An 18,269-nucleotide genomic window follows, 5' to 3' on the forward strand; every position below is an offset into this window, starting at 1 on the left:
ATCTGACTGGGTTTGAACGAATGTGAAAGCATGGTGCTGAAAAAGACCACACATTATCTGTTAAAAAAAATCGATGTTTTTCTCAAGAAGTCCTTGATTAAAATTACTAAAAGAAAATGGAAGATTAACTCCTTTCTATACACAGATTTTTCAAACCCAGCGTGGGACTCTTTTAAACCACCAACAACACACAGAGAAATGTTAACACCATACCTGCTAAATGCTAATAAAGCTTCTCTTAAAAAAAGTAAACATGCCCTTCATGCTTCATTCCTTAACTTAACTAATGGTGACCACAAATCAACAGAAGAAACCACATGTAGTGCTTTTATGCACCAATAATGCTCATTTAGCAAGCAATACAATGACCGCAGTGTCTCACGGCAACTACTCCATGGTAGCCACATCAGCTTAGCAACAACCCCATGGGCAACATCACCCTAGCAACTATCATTAGACGACATCACCCATGGCAACCATCCATCCCATAACCCTGCCTGACCACTCTTAAGCACCACTTCAAATCTCTTGTGGGCTTGGTATGTCTGGAGGCAAACAGCAACTGAAAAATGGTTTTGGATGGGTAAAAGGAGTCACTGACCTCTGCCACAACATTAGCATTACATATATGCTCAGGCAGAAAGTGTTAACTCAAATAAAAACGTGCTGCGAGCGAGCCAAGCAAAATGGAAAATATTGCAAAAATTCTGTTGTAGGTAAAATCAGTGCCCCGATTTAATTTACAATCTTAGTAAATAAAAGAATTATGATGAAACTTGTGTTGAAATGCTGTGAGATTCTTGAAAACCTTGACCAAAATCTTGTGGCAAATGTGCCCCATACACATTAAAGAATGTACACATATCAGGACATCATGTGGCTCCACACTGTGGTGGACTACACGTCAGCCTACCCTAACAAGCAAAAGATCCCTGGTTTAATCTAAGGAGGAGACCCAAATCTCTTGGGGGTTGTGTGAGAAAAGGTATCAGGACATAATAAAAAAAATATTCTGGTCCTAACCAGGGCTCAAATATAACCTCACACGAACAAAACCCAATTCATCAGCCCTCTACCATCATGCTTGACAGTTGGTGTTTGTCCTGATATGCTGTGCTAACATTAGCTGCTTACTTAACATTTTACCTTCTCATTCATACATAGTCACTTCATTCCCCAAAAATCAAGCCGTAATGCTAAACTCAAAGTTTCAAAAGAGGGGTCTATTAGCCAGAACGTGACATCATGGTGCCATGGCCATCTTTCATATACAGTCTGTGGTTTTAGGTTTTAATTGGGCATTTTAAATTAATAGCCTTACTGACTAAGAAGCATGTTTTTTTTCTGAGTTGGTAATTTAATATTAAAAAGAAGCGTTCCAACCATGAAGTCATTTCCTTTCAGAGCTTTTGCAGCAGGATGGTCAGATGGAAGATAAGAGCAAAGAGGAGAAAGAAAGAAAGACAGTAAAGCGAAGCAGATGGGATTGAATGGACAAGCAATGCTTTTAAAGAAGCAAAGTAGAGGGAGGATACAGGGAAGCCATAAATAAAAGGATCACTCTCCAAGATGGAGATGATATAATTTAAAAAAACAGCTTAAAGAAAAGTGGAGACACTATAGGAGGGAATCAGAGAGTGATCCATCCTGCTATGTCTGATGGAAGCTGAAAGAAGAGACAAAAAAATAATAGAGAAGAAGACAGGAAAGGAAATGACAAAATGTTTACTCAAGTCTACTCACGTTAATGAGATGGAGAGGTGAAATCTCTGTCTGAGGCCCCGGAACATGACAAAGGACTTGGGCGGGAAGGACCGGGCGGTGACGGTGCAGTACGGTCGCTCATAGCCTCCTGCAGGGCACTCACATCGGAAACCCCCACCCGAAAGCTCCCGGCAGGTCCCTCCGTTACGACACACACCTGGCATGCACCTGCCCTGCCGGTGGTCAAACTCACAACGATCACCTGTAACAGAAAAAACCCCACGATGTTAGTGTTAGCCAACCAAAGCGACCATAAAAGCCGTAAATCTCTCAGTAATTAATCTAACTTTTGCTCAAAGTTTCTGTATATATTCAGAAATACCAATGCAACAGACTGTGATAAAAATAAACATTCTTGGTATTTATGGACATTTCCACCATTGTTTTCTGCACCAACTCAAAAGGCTAACATCAAATAAACAAATAAATAAATAAATTCCCATCAGTATCCTGGCACTTTTGCCATTTCAAAGCTTGTTTCACAGGCAATTAATATTCACAGGATCTGACCTCACTGCTCCCATTGGCAGGTCCGTCAAAACACACAGGTGCTGTGCGACAAAACATTGTTCAGAGCAGCAGAGCACAACTGAAAAATCCACTAAAGCTCCAGTGCAACAAATCCCTGATTAAAGTTGAAATAAAACATTGTCTTGATTTAAATAATTTACCGATCTGAGCATGACGGGGATAATGAGCGGCAAATATGAGCCACGGTTTAAGTTTTTCTCAACATGCTGTAAGTATTACAGCAATATTTTGTGTGAATACAGCTTGTTTTATTCTCCCACAGTAAAATCAAAAATGCACTTCCTGTTCATTTATAGTAAGCTGTTTTCTGTTTTCAGTTTACTCCCTCATGGTTTAAGTGAGAAAATGTTCAAAATTCCACATTAAATACACTTACTCATACAGACCGCACATAAAACACAAACTTTCAGATAGTTTTAGAATTTATGCACAGTCAGTGTGTTACAGTGAAGTTACAGTCTGGGTTTGATTAAAGGGATTTGCTTCATAGTGCTGTATCATCACCTTTTAATGCTTTCGCTGGAGACAGGGTGGGCTGTGTTTTTCTCATCAATGTTGACAGGTAGCTGTAATATTATTGGAAAGGCAGGAGAGTTTCTAAGAACACCACTGTTGTCAGATGGAGGTTTTTTTTAAATCACCGATATTTTGACCTGACCTTTTAGAATTTGGGGGCTGAACACTAAAATAACATTGTCTTATATTCAATCTAACTCTAAAAGAGGCTGAAACATATGGTGAGACATGCGCAAACTCTCTGCATATGCTCACTGGCTCTAAACCCTGTAATGCCAAACATCAAAAATAAATTGCACAATGCATTTTTAAGCAATAAATTGCTCAAATGTAGCAATAAACACCTCAGTTTAAAAACAAATGTCTGGCAATCATTTGGCTTTACAGGGTTAAATGGGCAGATCTGGCACATGCTCGTTAACGCAAATATCTACTCAGCAACTCAACGCATTTATGCATATAGACTTGGTCCAAGATGACCTGTTGAAGTTCAAACTGAGCATCAGAATGGGAAAGAAAGTGAGTCTGGCATGGTTGTTGGCACCAGACGGGCTGTTCTGAGTATTTTAGAAACTGCTGATCTGCTGCAATTTTTCTGCACAACCTTCTCCAGAGCTAACGGCGAATATATCCGGGGGCAAAGCTCAAATCAACTGCGATGCTATCTAGTCAGTATGGAACAAAACATGTGTAATTTTCCAGCACCTTGTTGAGTCTATGCCATGAAGAATAATGGCAGTTCTGAAGGCAAAAGGAGATCCAACCCAGTCTTGGCAAAGTGTACCTAATTAAGTGGCTGGTAAGTGTATATCATTATGAATAATCAAAATAAATATTTCAGTAAGACGAGGGTGTGACTGGCCGAGGGAAATGCTCTTCCCACTCTTCCCACTCTGGTCTGCATGTCCCTGCCTCTGCTAAAAAAATTTTACCCCCAGTGGGGAGGGAAGAGTGCTGTAACACATTAGTGTGCCAAGTCATTTCAGATATTTATTGACTCTCAAGGTCTGAAAGTCTGCTGGTAAACTCAGGAAAAACATCTTTTTTCTATTTTTTCCCATAAATTGCCTCCTGAGTAAGAAAATACAGGGCCTAATATACAGTAGAAACTCCATGCAACAACAATGATGCATAACAACAACATCACTGTACTGCAGCTAAACTTTACTGCTCTTCAGCATAAAATTACAACTTTAAATTTTTACTAAAGCAGCTAACAAGAGGCCTTGTGGTTAATGGTATCACACTTTTTCATTACATTAGCTCAAACGTGTGGTGTATTCCTTTGGCTCACACGGGGTCCAGCATGTTAAGTGTGAGCCTGGTTAGGACTACTGCAGTGAATGCACAGAGGTAGTAGTGCAATAATAGGGTAAAATGATTGCAAACTGGCATTTTTAGTCAGCGCCTGTGGATATACCAAAATACTGTCTGAGAAGACGACTTCTCTTCCCACAGCCTCCGGAAGCCTGACTGAATTTTTCCATCACAGCAATCATCCAAAACACACTGCCAAAGTCACACAAGAGTTCCTTAAGGAAGAAAAAAATATTGCCTGTCCAAGTATGTAACCTGACTTGAATCCAAAAGAAATATTGGGGATATTAAAAGAATAAAGGCAAAGAAACTGAAATAAAAATGGTCTCTGAAGAATGAGTTTAGAAAAAATAAATGACATGAAGCTCCTTCAAGCATTGAGTTCCTGTTTTAGGAACCCTCAGATTTTAATTCTGCAAAGGAGCACAGGCAATAATAAATACTTAAAGGGCATAAAATTTAAATTAGGATAACATTGTACATCAAACTCTGATCATCATCATATATGATCGACAGTGAAATGAATCAGAGAAACATAGCTTTCACGCTCACCGCTGCTGGTTTGTGCAGGTTCATTACCCTCAGCACAGGACTTACATACGTTATGTCGCCTGAGAAATGTCTCTCTACAGGTGGTACAATGAGGGTCAGGAAAATTACCTGTAAAGCAACAGGTCTTTTTCCCATGTTAAAGGTTTAAGTGGCAGTGGCAGATTTCCTTTCCTATCAACCATTCAACCACATTCATCAAGCGCTTTCGATGTAAATTATTCCCTGATTAGCCGATGGGAACGGCAGGGTGCTGATTCCTGAGAAGCAGTAGTAAGAGTAACTGTTGCGCAGGAACTAACGTTTACCATCACTCAAACAAACACAAACTGCATGTATTTTTTTTAAAAACAACAAAATTACAGCTGCAAGATTTCACCTGTCAACAATAAGACTCTGTATAACATTTGGAATTTATGCTAGAAAAGGGGGTTGAGGGAGGGCGGGGGGGATTTTTCTGTTGGCTTAGATGCTGAATAACAAAAACAACATGAGCAAATCTGCAGACGAGAATAAACAGATTTGGCTGCCAGTCAAAGAAGCTCCAGTCTAGAGTGTCTCAAGAGGCATAAACACCCACACAGCACACACACACACACACAGAGGCACATATTCAATCAACCACATAAAAAGGTATGAAGGAATACGCTCTCTCTTTCAGGCTTTCACCTTTCCTGGAGCATATTTGGACACACACATTGTCTGACATTTAGCAGCTGCACACAAAAAACACCCACACCCAGTGGCCTCCATATCACCAGAGCAGACAGGGTTTGAAACTAGCCTTAAGATAGATGGCTCCTTGAGGACCCACTGTAGAACCTGCGGATGGCTTCAAACACACACACACACACACACACACACACACACACGCAAACACACACAAAGACACATGCAGACAACCCCAGGAAGATACCAAATAAACAAAACACATAACCAAACATATAAATAATAAATTCAATTCATAATTTTTAAGACATAAACACACACACTCAATTTCATGTCCTTTCTTCGATTCTCTTTTTCTCTGTGTCACACACACACACACGGACACGCACACACAAACATGCAAACACACATGGATCATCGCTCCTGCCCTCGAGGCTGTCGGGTTTTATCGTGTAACTGTCTCTGTTGGCACTATGTTTGCACTGCTTTTAGTTTGTGCCAGCGTACCCACTGGCAGACTTCTCACATCTTAACAGTATCGCACACACACAACTAAAAACACAACAACAATAAATCATGCGTGTGTAAGTCAATAAACATCCTCACCTTTCAGCAGATACAAATAATATCTGACACACATCACGCACAAACACACAGGCATTTGAGGGTGAGTCATGACCACACACACAAATGCACTGCCAGTCAGAGACACAAAGACAGGAGAAGCTGTAAAAGCACATGCAGTCAGACTCGATACACACTGATACTGACTACGTGTGACGCACACCACATAAACTGAAAGGAACAGTGATGAAGCAGCTCGCATAAGAATTAGTGATATAAATTGCTCAATATGTCACCCCTCCCCTGCCATTAGTCCTCCACTGCATGCTCTTTTCCGCCTTGACTTCAAATCCAAACGATAACTTCCCTATCAGTCATTTTAACATCTTTTTCATTTTATCCAACCCGTTTTCCCACAACACCTTCCCCCATGTGCCACCAGGCAGCCGATATCTGCCGGTTTTGGCTGACAAACATACTCTCTCACACACTATCAAATCAGCCTGAGGATGGACACACACACACACACACACACACACACACACACACACACACACACACACACACACACACACACACACACACACAGAGTGAGATGCCCAGTCAAACACCCAGCCCATCTTACAACAGCCCAAGGACATTCAAATTATCACGTGTCTGTCCTTGTTTAGGCTTCTCTCATCCTCTCTCCGATTTCACGTTAAACGTATACTTCAATGTAAGCGCACACAACAGGGAACCAATTAAACTGAGACACCCCACAGACACACAACACAACACACACTCACTAACGCAGCACCATTTCCCTGCTTTTGTCTGTTGCAGCCACTCACCCGTACAGACCCTCTCATTAATATTAAAATAAATAAATAGACATTAATACTCATGAATTATGCAGGCAGTGAGACTTACAGACACCTGCAAACACACACACACAAACACAACACAGGCGCATGCACATGCACATGCCGATTTGTTATGCACACCAAGCTGACTGACTGAAAGTAAACTGATGACGGAAGACTGACAAGAAACATAAAAACAACCTTTGGGTACATTTTTACAGTACCAAAAATAACACACACACACACACACACACACACACACACACACAAACATACTGGAATTACAAGAAGTAAAGCAGAGCAGATGTGATCTCAGACTGACTCAACAATGGTCTTTTGCCCAGACGGTGAAGGCGTCCACTTGACAAAAGCACTTACGCTGATCAGCAGCGGTAAGACACACACACACACCCACACACACACACACACCCACACACGCACACTCAGAAGGTAGGACAGAGAGTTTGTAATTCCTCATTTGGCTCTGCGTTTTAACTCACACAAAGACAGAAAGGTCAAGCGATTGCTAAAAACGTGGGTGTCCGATAGCAAGATAGCACTTAAAATTCCCCGCAAACACTTTGCGAACATGGACAGATGGTTTTTAATGAGCAGACAAGAATGGAAATGCACACGCCCACACAAATAAGACACTGCTACCTTAATACATACACGCAGCCAAACAAAGAATCACACACAGACAAAACTCTGCATCATGAAAATATCCCACTGCTAAAAAGTAACAAGTGCATTTCCTGCTTTGTTATATACATTTTAAGAAGGTAATGCACGCCAACCCGCTGCAGCTGCACTGAACAGCAGTCTAAACGGGGGTGCAAGTCTTTCTTCTTCTTTTTTTAAAATTAATAACATGACAAGAAAACAGAGGTCAAAGTAAAAGATTGAAAATTACATGTACAATGAAATGAATCGGAGAAACGCAGCAAATCTTCATGTTTTAGAAGTTGGAATCACAGGGATGCGTTTTATTAGGATCCTTTTGCACAATGTGTAATTTCACTTTTGATAGTTAGGCCCATTTTTCTATTTTATCTTCTAAATAGCCGCACTTTTTTATATCTTATTGTATTTTTTAAAAGTCCATTTCTGCCATTTACTCACAAACAAACCAGCTCAAAACAATTGAGAGAAAAAAATATTCAAGTCTGAAAACTTCTGTCTGAGCTTCCATGCTCCCTTTGTTGTTTGAGACCGGGCACTATTTTCATTCACCTCGTTGTTTCCTCCCCTCCCTGCATCCTCTCCTCGCCCTTTGTTTCTTCCTTCCTTTCTCTAACTTCCACCTTATATCTCTATATATAAAACGCCCCACGCTTTGCTCTTCCTTTCTCCTTCCTCCCTTCATCTTATACCATCTTCTTTTTTCCTCTCCCCCCGTACGCCAGGCTTAATGCATTCACACCACCCCTTCATTCATTCAGATGTTTTATTCATCAAAGCCAGTATTCTTCAACCACCGCAGGCATCTTAGTTAGCTCCGCCCAATCGCCCACCCCATAACCCTCCTCCTCCACCTCAACACATGGTGCATCCCTCGAGGCCAGCGCGCTCCCAGTTGCCTCCCCCTTCTTCTTCCTGTTGTATCACCTCTATAGGTCTTGCTTGTGCTCCTTTATTTTTGGTGTTTATTTACCTATAGTGTACAACCCACAGGAAAAATTCCTCATTTAGTAAAATATATGATCCAATTTCAGGTGTTTTGCATGAATCTGATATTAAACAGCGATAGCTTCCATTATGCTGATACTATTTATGAATTATCTTACAAGCTGTATTCTAAATAATAACTCAATAGGGATGGATTATTAGAAAAAAAACTGCTTTCATGTATAAGAAGTAATAGATTTTATCATGATTTGTTTACTTGGAATAAACTGACAAAAGGTCGTGTAGCTGCCATGAGAAAAAAAAAAGCAAACACCACATATACAAAGCTTCGCACTGCACAGAGACACAAAACTGAAAGACTATTATTACAGTTTTAAACTTGATAAAAGGGGCCAAACCTAAACCCTCTAATCTGACTCACTGATGGAAGTACGGGCTCCAGCCTATATTACCGAGCGTATTATTTTTCAGTTCCCACCCTTATTTGTGGGGTCTGAAAGAAGAAATTCTAAATTTATATCACAAGAAATTAAACCATTTTAAAAAAAACAACTCATATGGCAAACAGAAAGGGTGTAGGTTAAAGCTACAGCTTAAATAAAAATCAATAAGTAAGTCAATATCTGTCAATCGACGCTGCTGAGACCTTAAACTGGAAATCAAAGCTTGGATGGGAATCAGGATGACATCATCAGGTGACCTCAGCCTGCTGATAGTCCATCATTCTTCCGAGATGTGTCATCCAAAGGAACGCCTTTATCATAACGTCTTATTTGTTCGATTATTCACCGCATGTCATGCAGCTCAAGATTTGTTTGTGTGATATCGCTGCAGCGCGTGCCTCTGCTGAGAAGAGTGCTCCACCAATTTAACACTGCAGGCTCACAATAGATGAGGGAGATATCGTCCGCTTCTTAGGAAAAGAAAAGAAAAATTGGTCCCTATATTACCCAGAATTCAACTCCACCAGCAGCACTTGTAATGTAGCCTCGAGCCGTTAGCCTCAAGCTGAGATGAAAATCAGTCTTCTGCGCTCATTTCTTGAACTTAACTCCACACACACTGATTTTTGGGCTGGATTTCGTCCTCAGCCCTTCAACAAAACATCCATTCAACACATTTGATTTGATTTGTGAAAACATTTTGTTTGTTCCTTACTTAACAACTTCGATTTGCACTTTTTACACTTCCTCCCTCTCCCATATTTTCTCTCCTCCTCTTCAGTCTCTAAATTTCTCTTTTTTCCTTCCTTCAGGCACTTTTTGTTCTTCGTGCTTTTGTATTTCTCTTCCTCTGCCCGATATTGTTTATTAATTTACTTGATATTGACTTATTTCTGTTTCTTGTGAGCTGTATTTCCCTCCCATACACATGTATTCCACCTCAAAGGTTTTTTTTAAACAAAATTTTAACTCTTGAGCATTTGTCCTCTTTTGTTTCCTCCCCCTCTTTCCTTCACGTGTTCGGTCTTTTTCAGTGTTCCCATTTCTGCTTTCATCTGCTGCCATCTCTGTCACAACTCTCTCTTGCCCCGCTGTTTCTACCCTTTTCAAGAGATCAGATGACGGACATTGATAACAATCACTTCCCACATTGATTTTTGATTCTCTTTAACCTTCTCTCTTCAGCCTCTAGGCTTTTCTTGCTTATTCTTCTGTTCTCCCTCTTTTTCATTCTCTATTCCTCTATTTTATTGCGCCATACATAATTCCTACCACTCTGCACCCTCCTGTCCTTCTCTGAATGAGTTTAAATAACCATCAAAATATAACTGTGTAAACAGAAACTGTGACTTTTGTTACGAGTTCCGTACATCACGTTAGTTATTTTATGAATTAATGTAGTAGTTATTAGGGATGCATAGAGTGATTTTGACTGCTTTGTGTAGCATCAGTTTTTTTAGTCCTTATTTCTTGGATCCACTTTTAAAACACTTTTAAAAAGCTGAAGCTGAGAGAGTAACGACTGAAAAACAAAAAGATCATTAATTAATTCAAATAAATCCATCCATCCATTCTCTGCTGCTTATCCTTTTCAGGGTCGCTGGAGCCTCTCCCAGCTGTCTTAGGGCGAGATGCGGGGTACACCCTGCACAGGTCGCCAGTCTGTCGCAGGGCTAACATACAGACACAGACAACCAATCGCACTCACATTGACACCTATGGGCAATTCAGAGTTTTCAATTAACCTATCCCCACTAACTGCATGTCTTTGAAATGTGGGAGGAAGCCAAAGAGAACATGCAAACTCCACACAGAAAGACCCCCAACCTGATGGTGGGATTGAACTCACGACCTTCTTGCTGTGAGGCAACAGTGCTAACCACCGGCGACACGGTGCAGCACTGTGGCTAATTTGTCCAGGGGCTCAAAAGCAAATGGACAAATTATCACAATAAATTGTGTTTCATAAAATTATACATTTCCAAATATAAATAAATGTAGTACTGTAAGGTAGAACTTGAACCATTATTCTTTTTTCCTCTGTTTTTATAGGTGCAGTACTACAGTATGTTTTAAATGAAACAATCAAATTGTGAAGTGCAGACTTTCAGCATGAATTTATTGGTTTTAACATGGTATTGCATAACAGTTTAAGAATTACAGTCATTTCTATTAATAAGCCCCAATTTCCAGGGCTCAAAAGCAAACGGGACAAATGATCACAATTTTTAATATAACAATTATTTATGTATTAAAATAATTGTTATAGCTGCAGCTATATTTTAGATACAAATTGTTTTAGGCACTTTATTTTGTGAGGTAAAGAACCTGTAAAAATCTAAGATTTATACAAGATTAAATTTTGCTTGAACCTAAATCAGTTTTATGTAGTGAAGTAGAAAATGATCAATGTACCCAATAGTGAGACTGATTCATTAAACCACATAATTGCTTCTAGACTTTTGCATGGACCACTGAAGTGAAGGTCTGTGATGTAAAGAAACTGATGGTACAAACAGATCAGGCAACAAACTCAGAGGATCCTAAAAATACCATCGCTATACACACTCGCTTTACAGAGTAAGCAAATGCCCGAATCACCAAACATGATTTTGAATTACAGCTGTCAACCATGCATTTATGAGTACATGAAGAAATCCCAACTATTTATATACATGTGTAAAACCAGAGAGGATCCAAGATATGTGAACTTCCTCCTCTTACCTCCTGCCCCCCAACTTATCTTCCTAAAACTAATTTAGCCTCCTTTTTCCTTCCTCTCACACTGTTTAATGCATTTAGCCTAGTCGACTCCACATATCACATCCCCTGCAGTGTGTTTTTTTCCCCATTTAATGCACATATTTCCATTACACCTACTCTATTATGTTATGTATTTATATGTTTCTATTTCCTCTATTTCCTCCCGTGCTATCTGTACTCTTTCCTGAAACCAATTGGTCTTATTGCTCTGGCAAACACTTTATTCTTTGTTACCTCTGACTTACACACACACACACACACACACACACACACACACACACACACACACACACACACACACACACACACACACACACACACACTTTTATTCTATTAATGACCTCTAAAACACATGTCACTCTCTGAATAATCCATCTTATGCCATTATCTCCCTCTCCTGCACTCTCACCCATCCAGCCTGGTTTTATCTTCCCCACAAAACTCAAAGCTCTCTTCTCCCAGTTTAACCCTCTCCAGAAACTTTTCAAAACTCCTCTTTATCAGATGTATTCTTTCTCTTAACTCCATCTTTCTATAGAATACTCAGCACCATATCCTTTTTGCTCCCCATTGTGGTAAATGATCTTAATTCCACCTTTTACAACCTCTCATCAGTTTTTTCCTTAAATGTTGTCTTTGTCTTATCGTTAAAGCTCCTCGTCTTTGACACCTAATTCGTTTTCCTTGTCGGGTCTGACGTCGCGTCTTATCTTTCTAAAACTAATTTAGTTTTCATTTGGATTGCTTTTTAGTCGTCTGTGCTAACTTTGAGTCTCTTCTGTCTTTTGGAGTATAGTGAGTTAGGTGAATATCTTTTCTGCTTCACTTAAATGTTCCCCTCAGAAAATAATCCACAGATTGTTGGTTTAAAATTCACACCAGACTTTTGATAAAATTTTAATTTGTGTACTGTTTTTGTGAGCTCTATTGTTAATTCAGTTTGCATTCTGGTTAGATTAGGTCTTCTTCAGCAAACCCTCTTTTGGCTCTTTCTCCCCCAGCATATGTGATACAGTAAGCAGGTATATAGGACAGTAGAACGCCAGCTGTACAGGGGGCCAGTCATACAGCTGTTTTTGGTGCTCATGCCATCCTTCAGTTTGAAATTTATTTCCCAGAGTATAGAAACTGTTCACATAAACAGCAACAAATGTCCATCTTGGTGTCTAAAAACCGATATTAAATTTGAAGCTGAGAAATATGTATAACTAGAGAGAAACAAAGGCAGACGACCTTACACTACATCAGAAAACCAAAGCAGTGCCATCATTGATGTAAATGTTTATATTGTTTTAATTCTCATGTTTTAAGAAAATACAGCTATAAAAGATTTTTATAATGTAATGAGTAGTTTCCTATTTAATTTGAAACTCTAGTATCGGAACAGCATTTATACCGGCGTATAAAAGTGGTTAATTAAGTTTGATGCAGATAATGAGAAGTGTCAATAATAACCAAGAAACCAAATTAGAACAGTGGTCTCTATGAGCAAAGATAATTAATGCACACTGTTAATGTTCTTGAGCCTCAAAATGTGCAACATTACGGATTATTTCTCTTCGTATGAAGCGCTCTGTCAAAGTGATTTAAGGAGAATTACTGATTTTCTTTCAATGATACAGCAGGATAGATGTGCACCATGCACGTCTGCTCTTCGTCTGCAACTTCATTTCTTAAATTTTCTTTCTCTTGCTTGAGGTGTTCCATATTTATTATTTGCTTTAATTCATATCTCTTCTATACATCCTCTATACTTTCCAGTTTGTCTCACACACATTAATTTCATTGCCCTCTTCTTCTGCATTAAATGTTCAGCTCTTCATTTCATTCCCCAAACTAATTCCTTTCCTCTTCATTCTCCCTTTCTTTTTTCTCTCTCTTTCCTAATTCAAGCTAATTTAGTCTCACAGCCTGAACTTCAGTCTTGCTGCAACCCATTCTTTCTCAGTCACTGACTCCTCATCCCATTTCTTTTTCTCTCTAAACCTTCTCCACTTACAAAAAGCTAAAACCTCCATATACATTTAGATTATTCTTCACAAGCTTAAACATTGCCTATTTGTTCTTAGTGTGTGCTCTGGTTTCCATCTCTGCCTGCTGGATTGAATTTCTCCGTGTAACATGCATATCTTCTTTATCGCACCCAAAACTAATCTCTCCTCTGCCTACCGCATCAACTTCCCTCCTCTTCTGTTTCTCAGATTTCCTCAATCTAACATACAAACTGCTTCCCCACAACCAAGAGATTTAATTTCTACGTATGCTATCTCTCCCCATTTTATCTTTTCACAAATTTATTTAGTCTGCAGCCATGCCAATTTCTCTCTTTTTGTCTTCTTCTCTTTGCATCTCCCAGCTCTCCGAGGTGTAGTATATCTTACTAAATCTGCATAATGTGCATCTGTCTTTATCGCTTCTGAGTCTTTTCTTTCACTTTGTAAGGAGGATCAGATATCCGCTCTTTTAGTCAGCTGTTATCTCTGCCTTTAAGGGAACCGGGAACTTGTCTTTATACCGCTGTGGTCTTTTTCCTGTTTTCAGGGTTAATGACTGTTGCACATCCCTGTCAGCGCTGTAAGCTTAGCATGTTTTTCAAAGAAATGAATGCTCGAGGCAAGAAATATTACATTTTTTATGAAAAGAAACACAGAGCTTCAGCTGAGTTTTTTGTACAAGTAAAGGTAAGAACTATAATTTCCTTGCTATATATGTCACCCTGGAAAAAGTGATTAGAGAAGTAAAAGCTTTAAAAAGCATTCAGTTACTTCAGTTAGTGGCACTTTTTATCACCACCACCTGCATCTCTTCATGCTCAGACGGTCATCTTTTTTAAGAGCACCATTTAATACTATAAAGGGTAAAAGAAATAATGTAATTCAACAAATAAATAAATAGAAAAACAGACACACACAATTCAGTCTGTGGAGCATGCAGTTTGAATTTTAAAGCATAAATGTGTTGGATTCCCCAGACAGACATCTGAATGGACGACAGGTACAAAGAAGCTTACCCATTTGCTAGTTAGGTGAAAAATTTTCTATTCCCACTTTAAACTCATTTTATTTAAGTTCACAGATCCCAGGTCAGAAAAGGTTTGTTAAAGCTCAAATTAGAAGGTCTTTGATATCTGCAGAAGGCTGATGGGAAATGTGGTCCTAGTTTTGAGAGGTATAAATCAGAGGTTAGCATTTCAAATGCTAATGCTAGTTGTTAAAAATGTGGGGCGCTTCTCTAGAAACACAAATGTATTCAGAAGGCTCAGTTAATGATTCACCAGCAAACAGATAAACGCTGCAAAAGCACAGATGGATCATCTGTGGTGTGAGAGAGAAAAAGATACAAAGTATCACAATTCATGTAATACTACAGATACATATTTGCTTGCTATTAGCCGTTTACTGTTAGCTTGTTACTTCTGCAGCTGTTCCGTCACATTATTGGCTCCCCAAAAACAGTTTGGTTATCTTTTATTCTACTTTTATTGTGTTTTGTGCGTTTTTGCAGCTTTTTTCTGTTTGCTGGTGTTTTCTTGAATTGCAATGGATTTGAACTCTGAGGGCCACTGTAAACAATGATGGCAGACAGCTAAACAATCTTGCCTAAACCTGAAATTGACCTGTGAGTGTTTCCCCTTCCTTTGGCTTGGCAGGCACTGGTATAGACGTGCAAAGATTTGTTTGTCAACCCCAAAAATCTGATTAAAAAAGAAAGAAATGAGAAAGTTTTTCTATGTAGTTAGAAGGTGTGTGACCTTTATTTAATTTCAATGCAGTGTGGTTACAGCACTGTGCAGTAATTTGTCATTGTGCTGGTTTCTCCTTTAGTTTGTTTCCTCGAGGTCACCATGCATGTGTTCGGGGGAGGGGCAGAGTAGTGCATGCAGCTAAGTAGCATTGGCAAGACTGGGACAAGAGACTATGAATATATACGAAAGTTCATTGATACTTTTCCACAAAGAATTTTTAACATGTAACAGTAAGAAAAGAAAACAGGTGGTAAAACTGGGTTGAAAGGGTCGTGTTACAGGACAAACTTGGGTGCAGGAGATTCACTACTTTTATTAGATATACCTGAAGATCCTCTGTGAAAAAGGCCAATCAGCAAAGTCCAAACAAAATCCTGTTTTTAATCTAAAATTCTTTAATCCTTGACTCTAACCCACGGGGTTTAACATATAGGGTGTCACGGTTTCATTTAAAACCCCGGGCTAACCCTGGGGATTCAGTACTCAGCTGAATAGTACATGACCCCTGCTGATGCAGTATTTCACACTACTTTTCTTAGTGCTGTAGATCTGGAGTTGGCACCACAAAGGTAGTGTGAACCTTTCTACTCAGCTTGGGTAAAAAGCAGCGGTAACCCGCCTTTAAAGTGTCAAGTATGACTTATCCCGAGGTTAAATGTGGAGTTTAGAGAAAGGTTAGCCTGAGGTTACATGTACTATGAAAACCTTGCCTCATTGGTGAAGGAGGTGAAGATGCTCAATCATGACAAAGATGCGGCTTATGCTCTTTGTGATGGGCATACTGTGCTCCACCTACCCTGAAGAAACAGCACAATGCTTCAGAGATCACACCTGACTCAGATCTTTTGAGTTTCTCCCTCAATGGAAAAAGAAAGTTTTCCGACTCGGTCAAAACCTCGGGCTTACCTCCTGCCTTTGTGAGCAATCCACAGATATTCAGGGAACCCAATTCAAAGCTGCAAAAGAGCATATGGGGGGATAGATAACGGCATGATGGAAAAATGAAAAATGAGCAGTAGCACAAACTTAGTCAGGAGATATCTGGAGAGTTCAGTGTTTGGGAATCAATTCATCCCTGTTTAGTTGTTGTATTCCTTCTTTTCTCTTCCCAATAGCTCCGGGATATTGTCGAGACACTGTAACACCCGACGCCTACGCAGGAAAAGCACAACAATGACTGCCCAGAATCCATCTGATTTCCTTCACTCCCTCTTTCCCCGCTCTATCCCGCTCTCTCATAGATGCCTCTCTGTTTTTTCCCCCTATAGCTCTTCGTCCGTGTTATTCTCATCCATCTCCTTAATTTTTCACTATGCTGCCATAGCCGTCTCCCCTCCTTCTTTTCCTTCATCTTTTAAGCTCTGCTGTCTTCTTTGCTATCCAATCTTTTACACTTTGTGTCATTTCTTTCTGTCCACCTTGTGCTCCCTCACTTAAATGTTTTTTCTGCTCCTGTGGACGCTGTAAGCATGGATCACATACTGTCAGAAATTTCTATTTCCATTTCAATTACCAATTTCTCTCTGGTATCATCTGAAATCCAGTGATCTATAAAAAACATCTTTACTCTTCCTTGCGCTTTTAATACCTCTCCTTCTTCTTCAAGTTCCTTTTATCCATCTTTTACAAATTTCTCCTCACTTCTTAAACTTTCTTGCCTCCCTCCATCTCTCTTTCCCTTTTCTCATCATACTCCACTTTTTGTCTCCCGCCCACTCGCTCTACGTCTCTTTCTACCTCCGTTTCTCCTTTGCTCATTTCCTATCTCTCTGCTCATCTCTTTTTCTTTTTTTTCTGTCTGCCTCGGTGGGAGTTCGGAAAACACTCTGTCTCTCTCATGAAAGAAAAGTGTTGCTTCACTCCCCCAGCTCTCTTTTGATTCGAAATAAAAGGCAATGTGAAATATCCCCCAGACACACACGCTGACATTCATAGCTTCTACCCTCTCCCACATCCACTCAATAGCAGAAGCAATGCAGCAGTATGAAGGGACGGGAAAAATCGGAGTCGTGTTGAAATGAGTCCGGTGTATTGGAAAGGTAAGAAAGAATGTGTATGTGTGTGTGTTAGAGTGTGTATGAAAAGGCAACAGATTAAAAAACGGTAAGCGTGGCAGTGGCGCTAGCGTGCATGTGTGCATGTGAATATGTGTGTGTTTGTATGTGTGAGTATAAAAGACTAAGTAACAGGTAGAGGGCTGAGGAGGAGAAAGCTCTCCCAGGAGGCAGAGTGTGTGTTTTCATGTTGTTCAGCTCGACATGACAAAAGAGTGAAAACAGCACAGATCAAAACGGAAGTCAGTGTGGGACATGAACAAAGACGCACACAGTCAGTTTTAGTTTTCAGAGCGCAGCATTAAAGGCTAGAATCAGACACAAGTAGACAAACACACAAAGACACACTCCACTGCATTCTTTTCCTTTGAAAATACACCTCTCTTCTTATCTGTGGCCACTGCATTCAAACCAATGACAGAGGCAGATAAAACAATCTGAACACACAAATGCTGCCTCCAGCCTATCATTACAGCTTGTTTATTATATATATGCATTATGATCATTGTATTATTATGTGTATTCATAATGACCCAACTTTAAAAATCAAAGCATTTCATTTGAAGGTTTGAAACTTTCGAAAGATCACCGTGACTTTGTGAATACTACTGAACAAAAAGATCAGTCGACGAGTTTCTAAACTTGTAGCTTTTCCCTGTGGAACCAAAATGCATCACTAAAAACCATGTGAGAATATTGAGCTTGCTTATTGGCCAGATGTGTTTGGGGGGAGAGCAACAAGAGTAAAAAGAGGAAGAAGATGCTGTGAAGATGCTTCTGGACGATTGGAGAACAGAGAATTTACTTCATTTCACAGCTAGCTGTGAATCTTTGCACATCAATAGTACCTTGTTGCACACCAGAAGGAAGCGCTGTGTGG

The 18,269-nt window shown here is 39.7% G+C and overlaps 1 protein-coding gene across 1 annotated transcript in view; it reads right to left on the bottom strand.

Annotated features, from left to right (window-relative positions):
- Positions 1-18,269, bottom strand: part of celsr3 (cadherin, EGF LAG seven-pass G-type receptor 3) — a 119,551-nt gene that overhangs the window by 74,148 nt on the left and 27,134 nt on the right. The window contains exon 4 of the mRNA XM_039604686.1: positions 1,744-1,966. Coding sequence (XP_039460620.1) covers positions 1,744-1,966 — 223 coding nt within the window. The remainder of the gene's footprint in view (positions 1-1,743; positions 1,967-18,269) is intronic.

Source organism: Oreochromis aureus, linkage group 20 (assembly GCF_013358895.1).
Source record: "Oreochromis aureus strain Israel breed Guangdong linkage group 20, ZZ_aureus, whole genome shotgun sequence".
NCBI classification, from domain to species: Eukaryota; Metazoa; Chordata; class Actinopteri; order Cichliformes; family Cichlidae; genus Oreochromis; species Oreochromis aureus.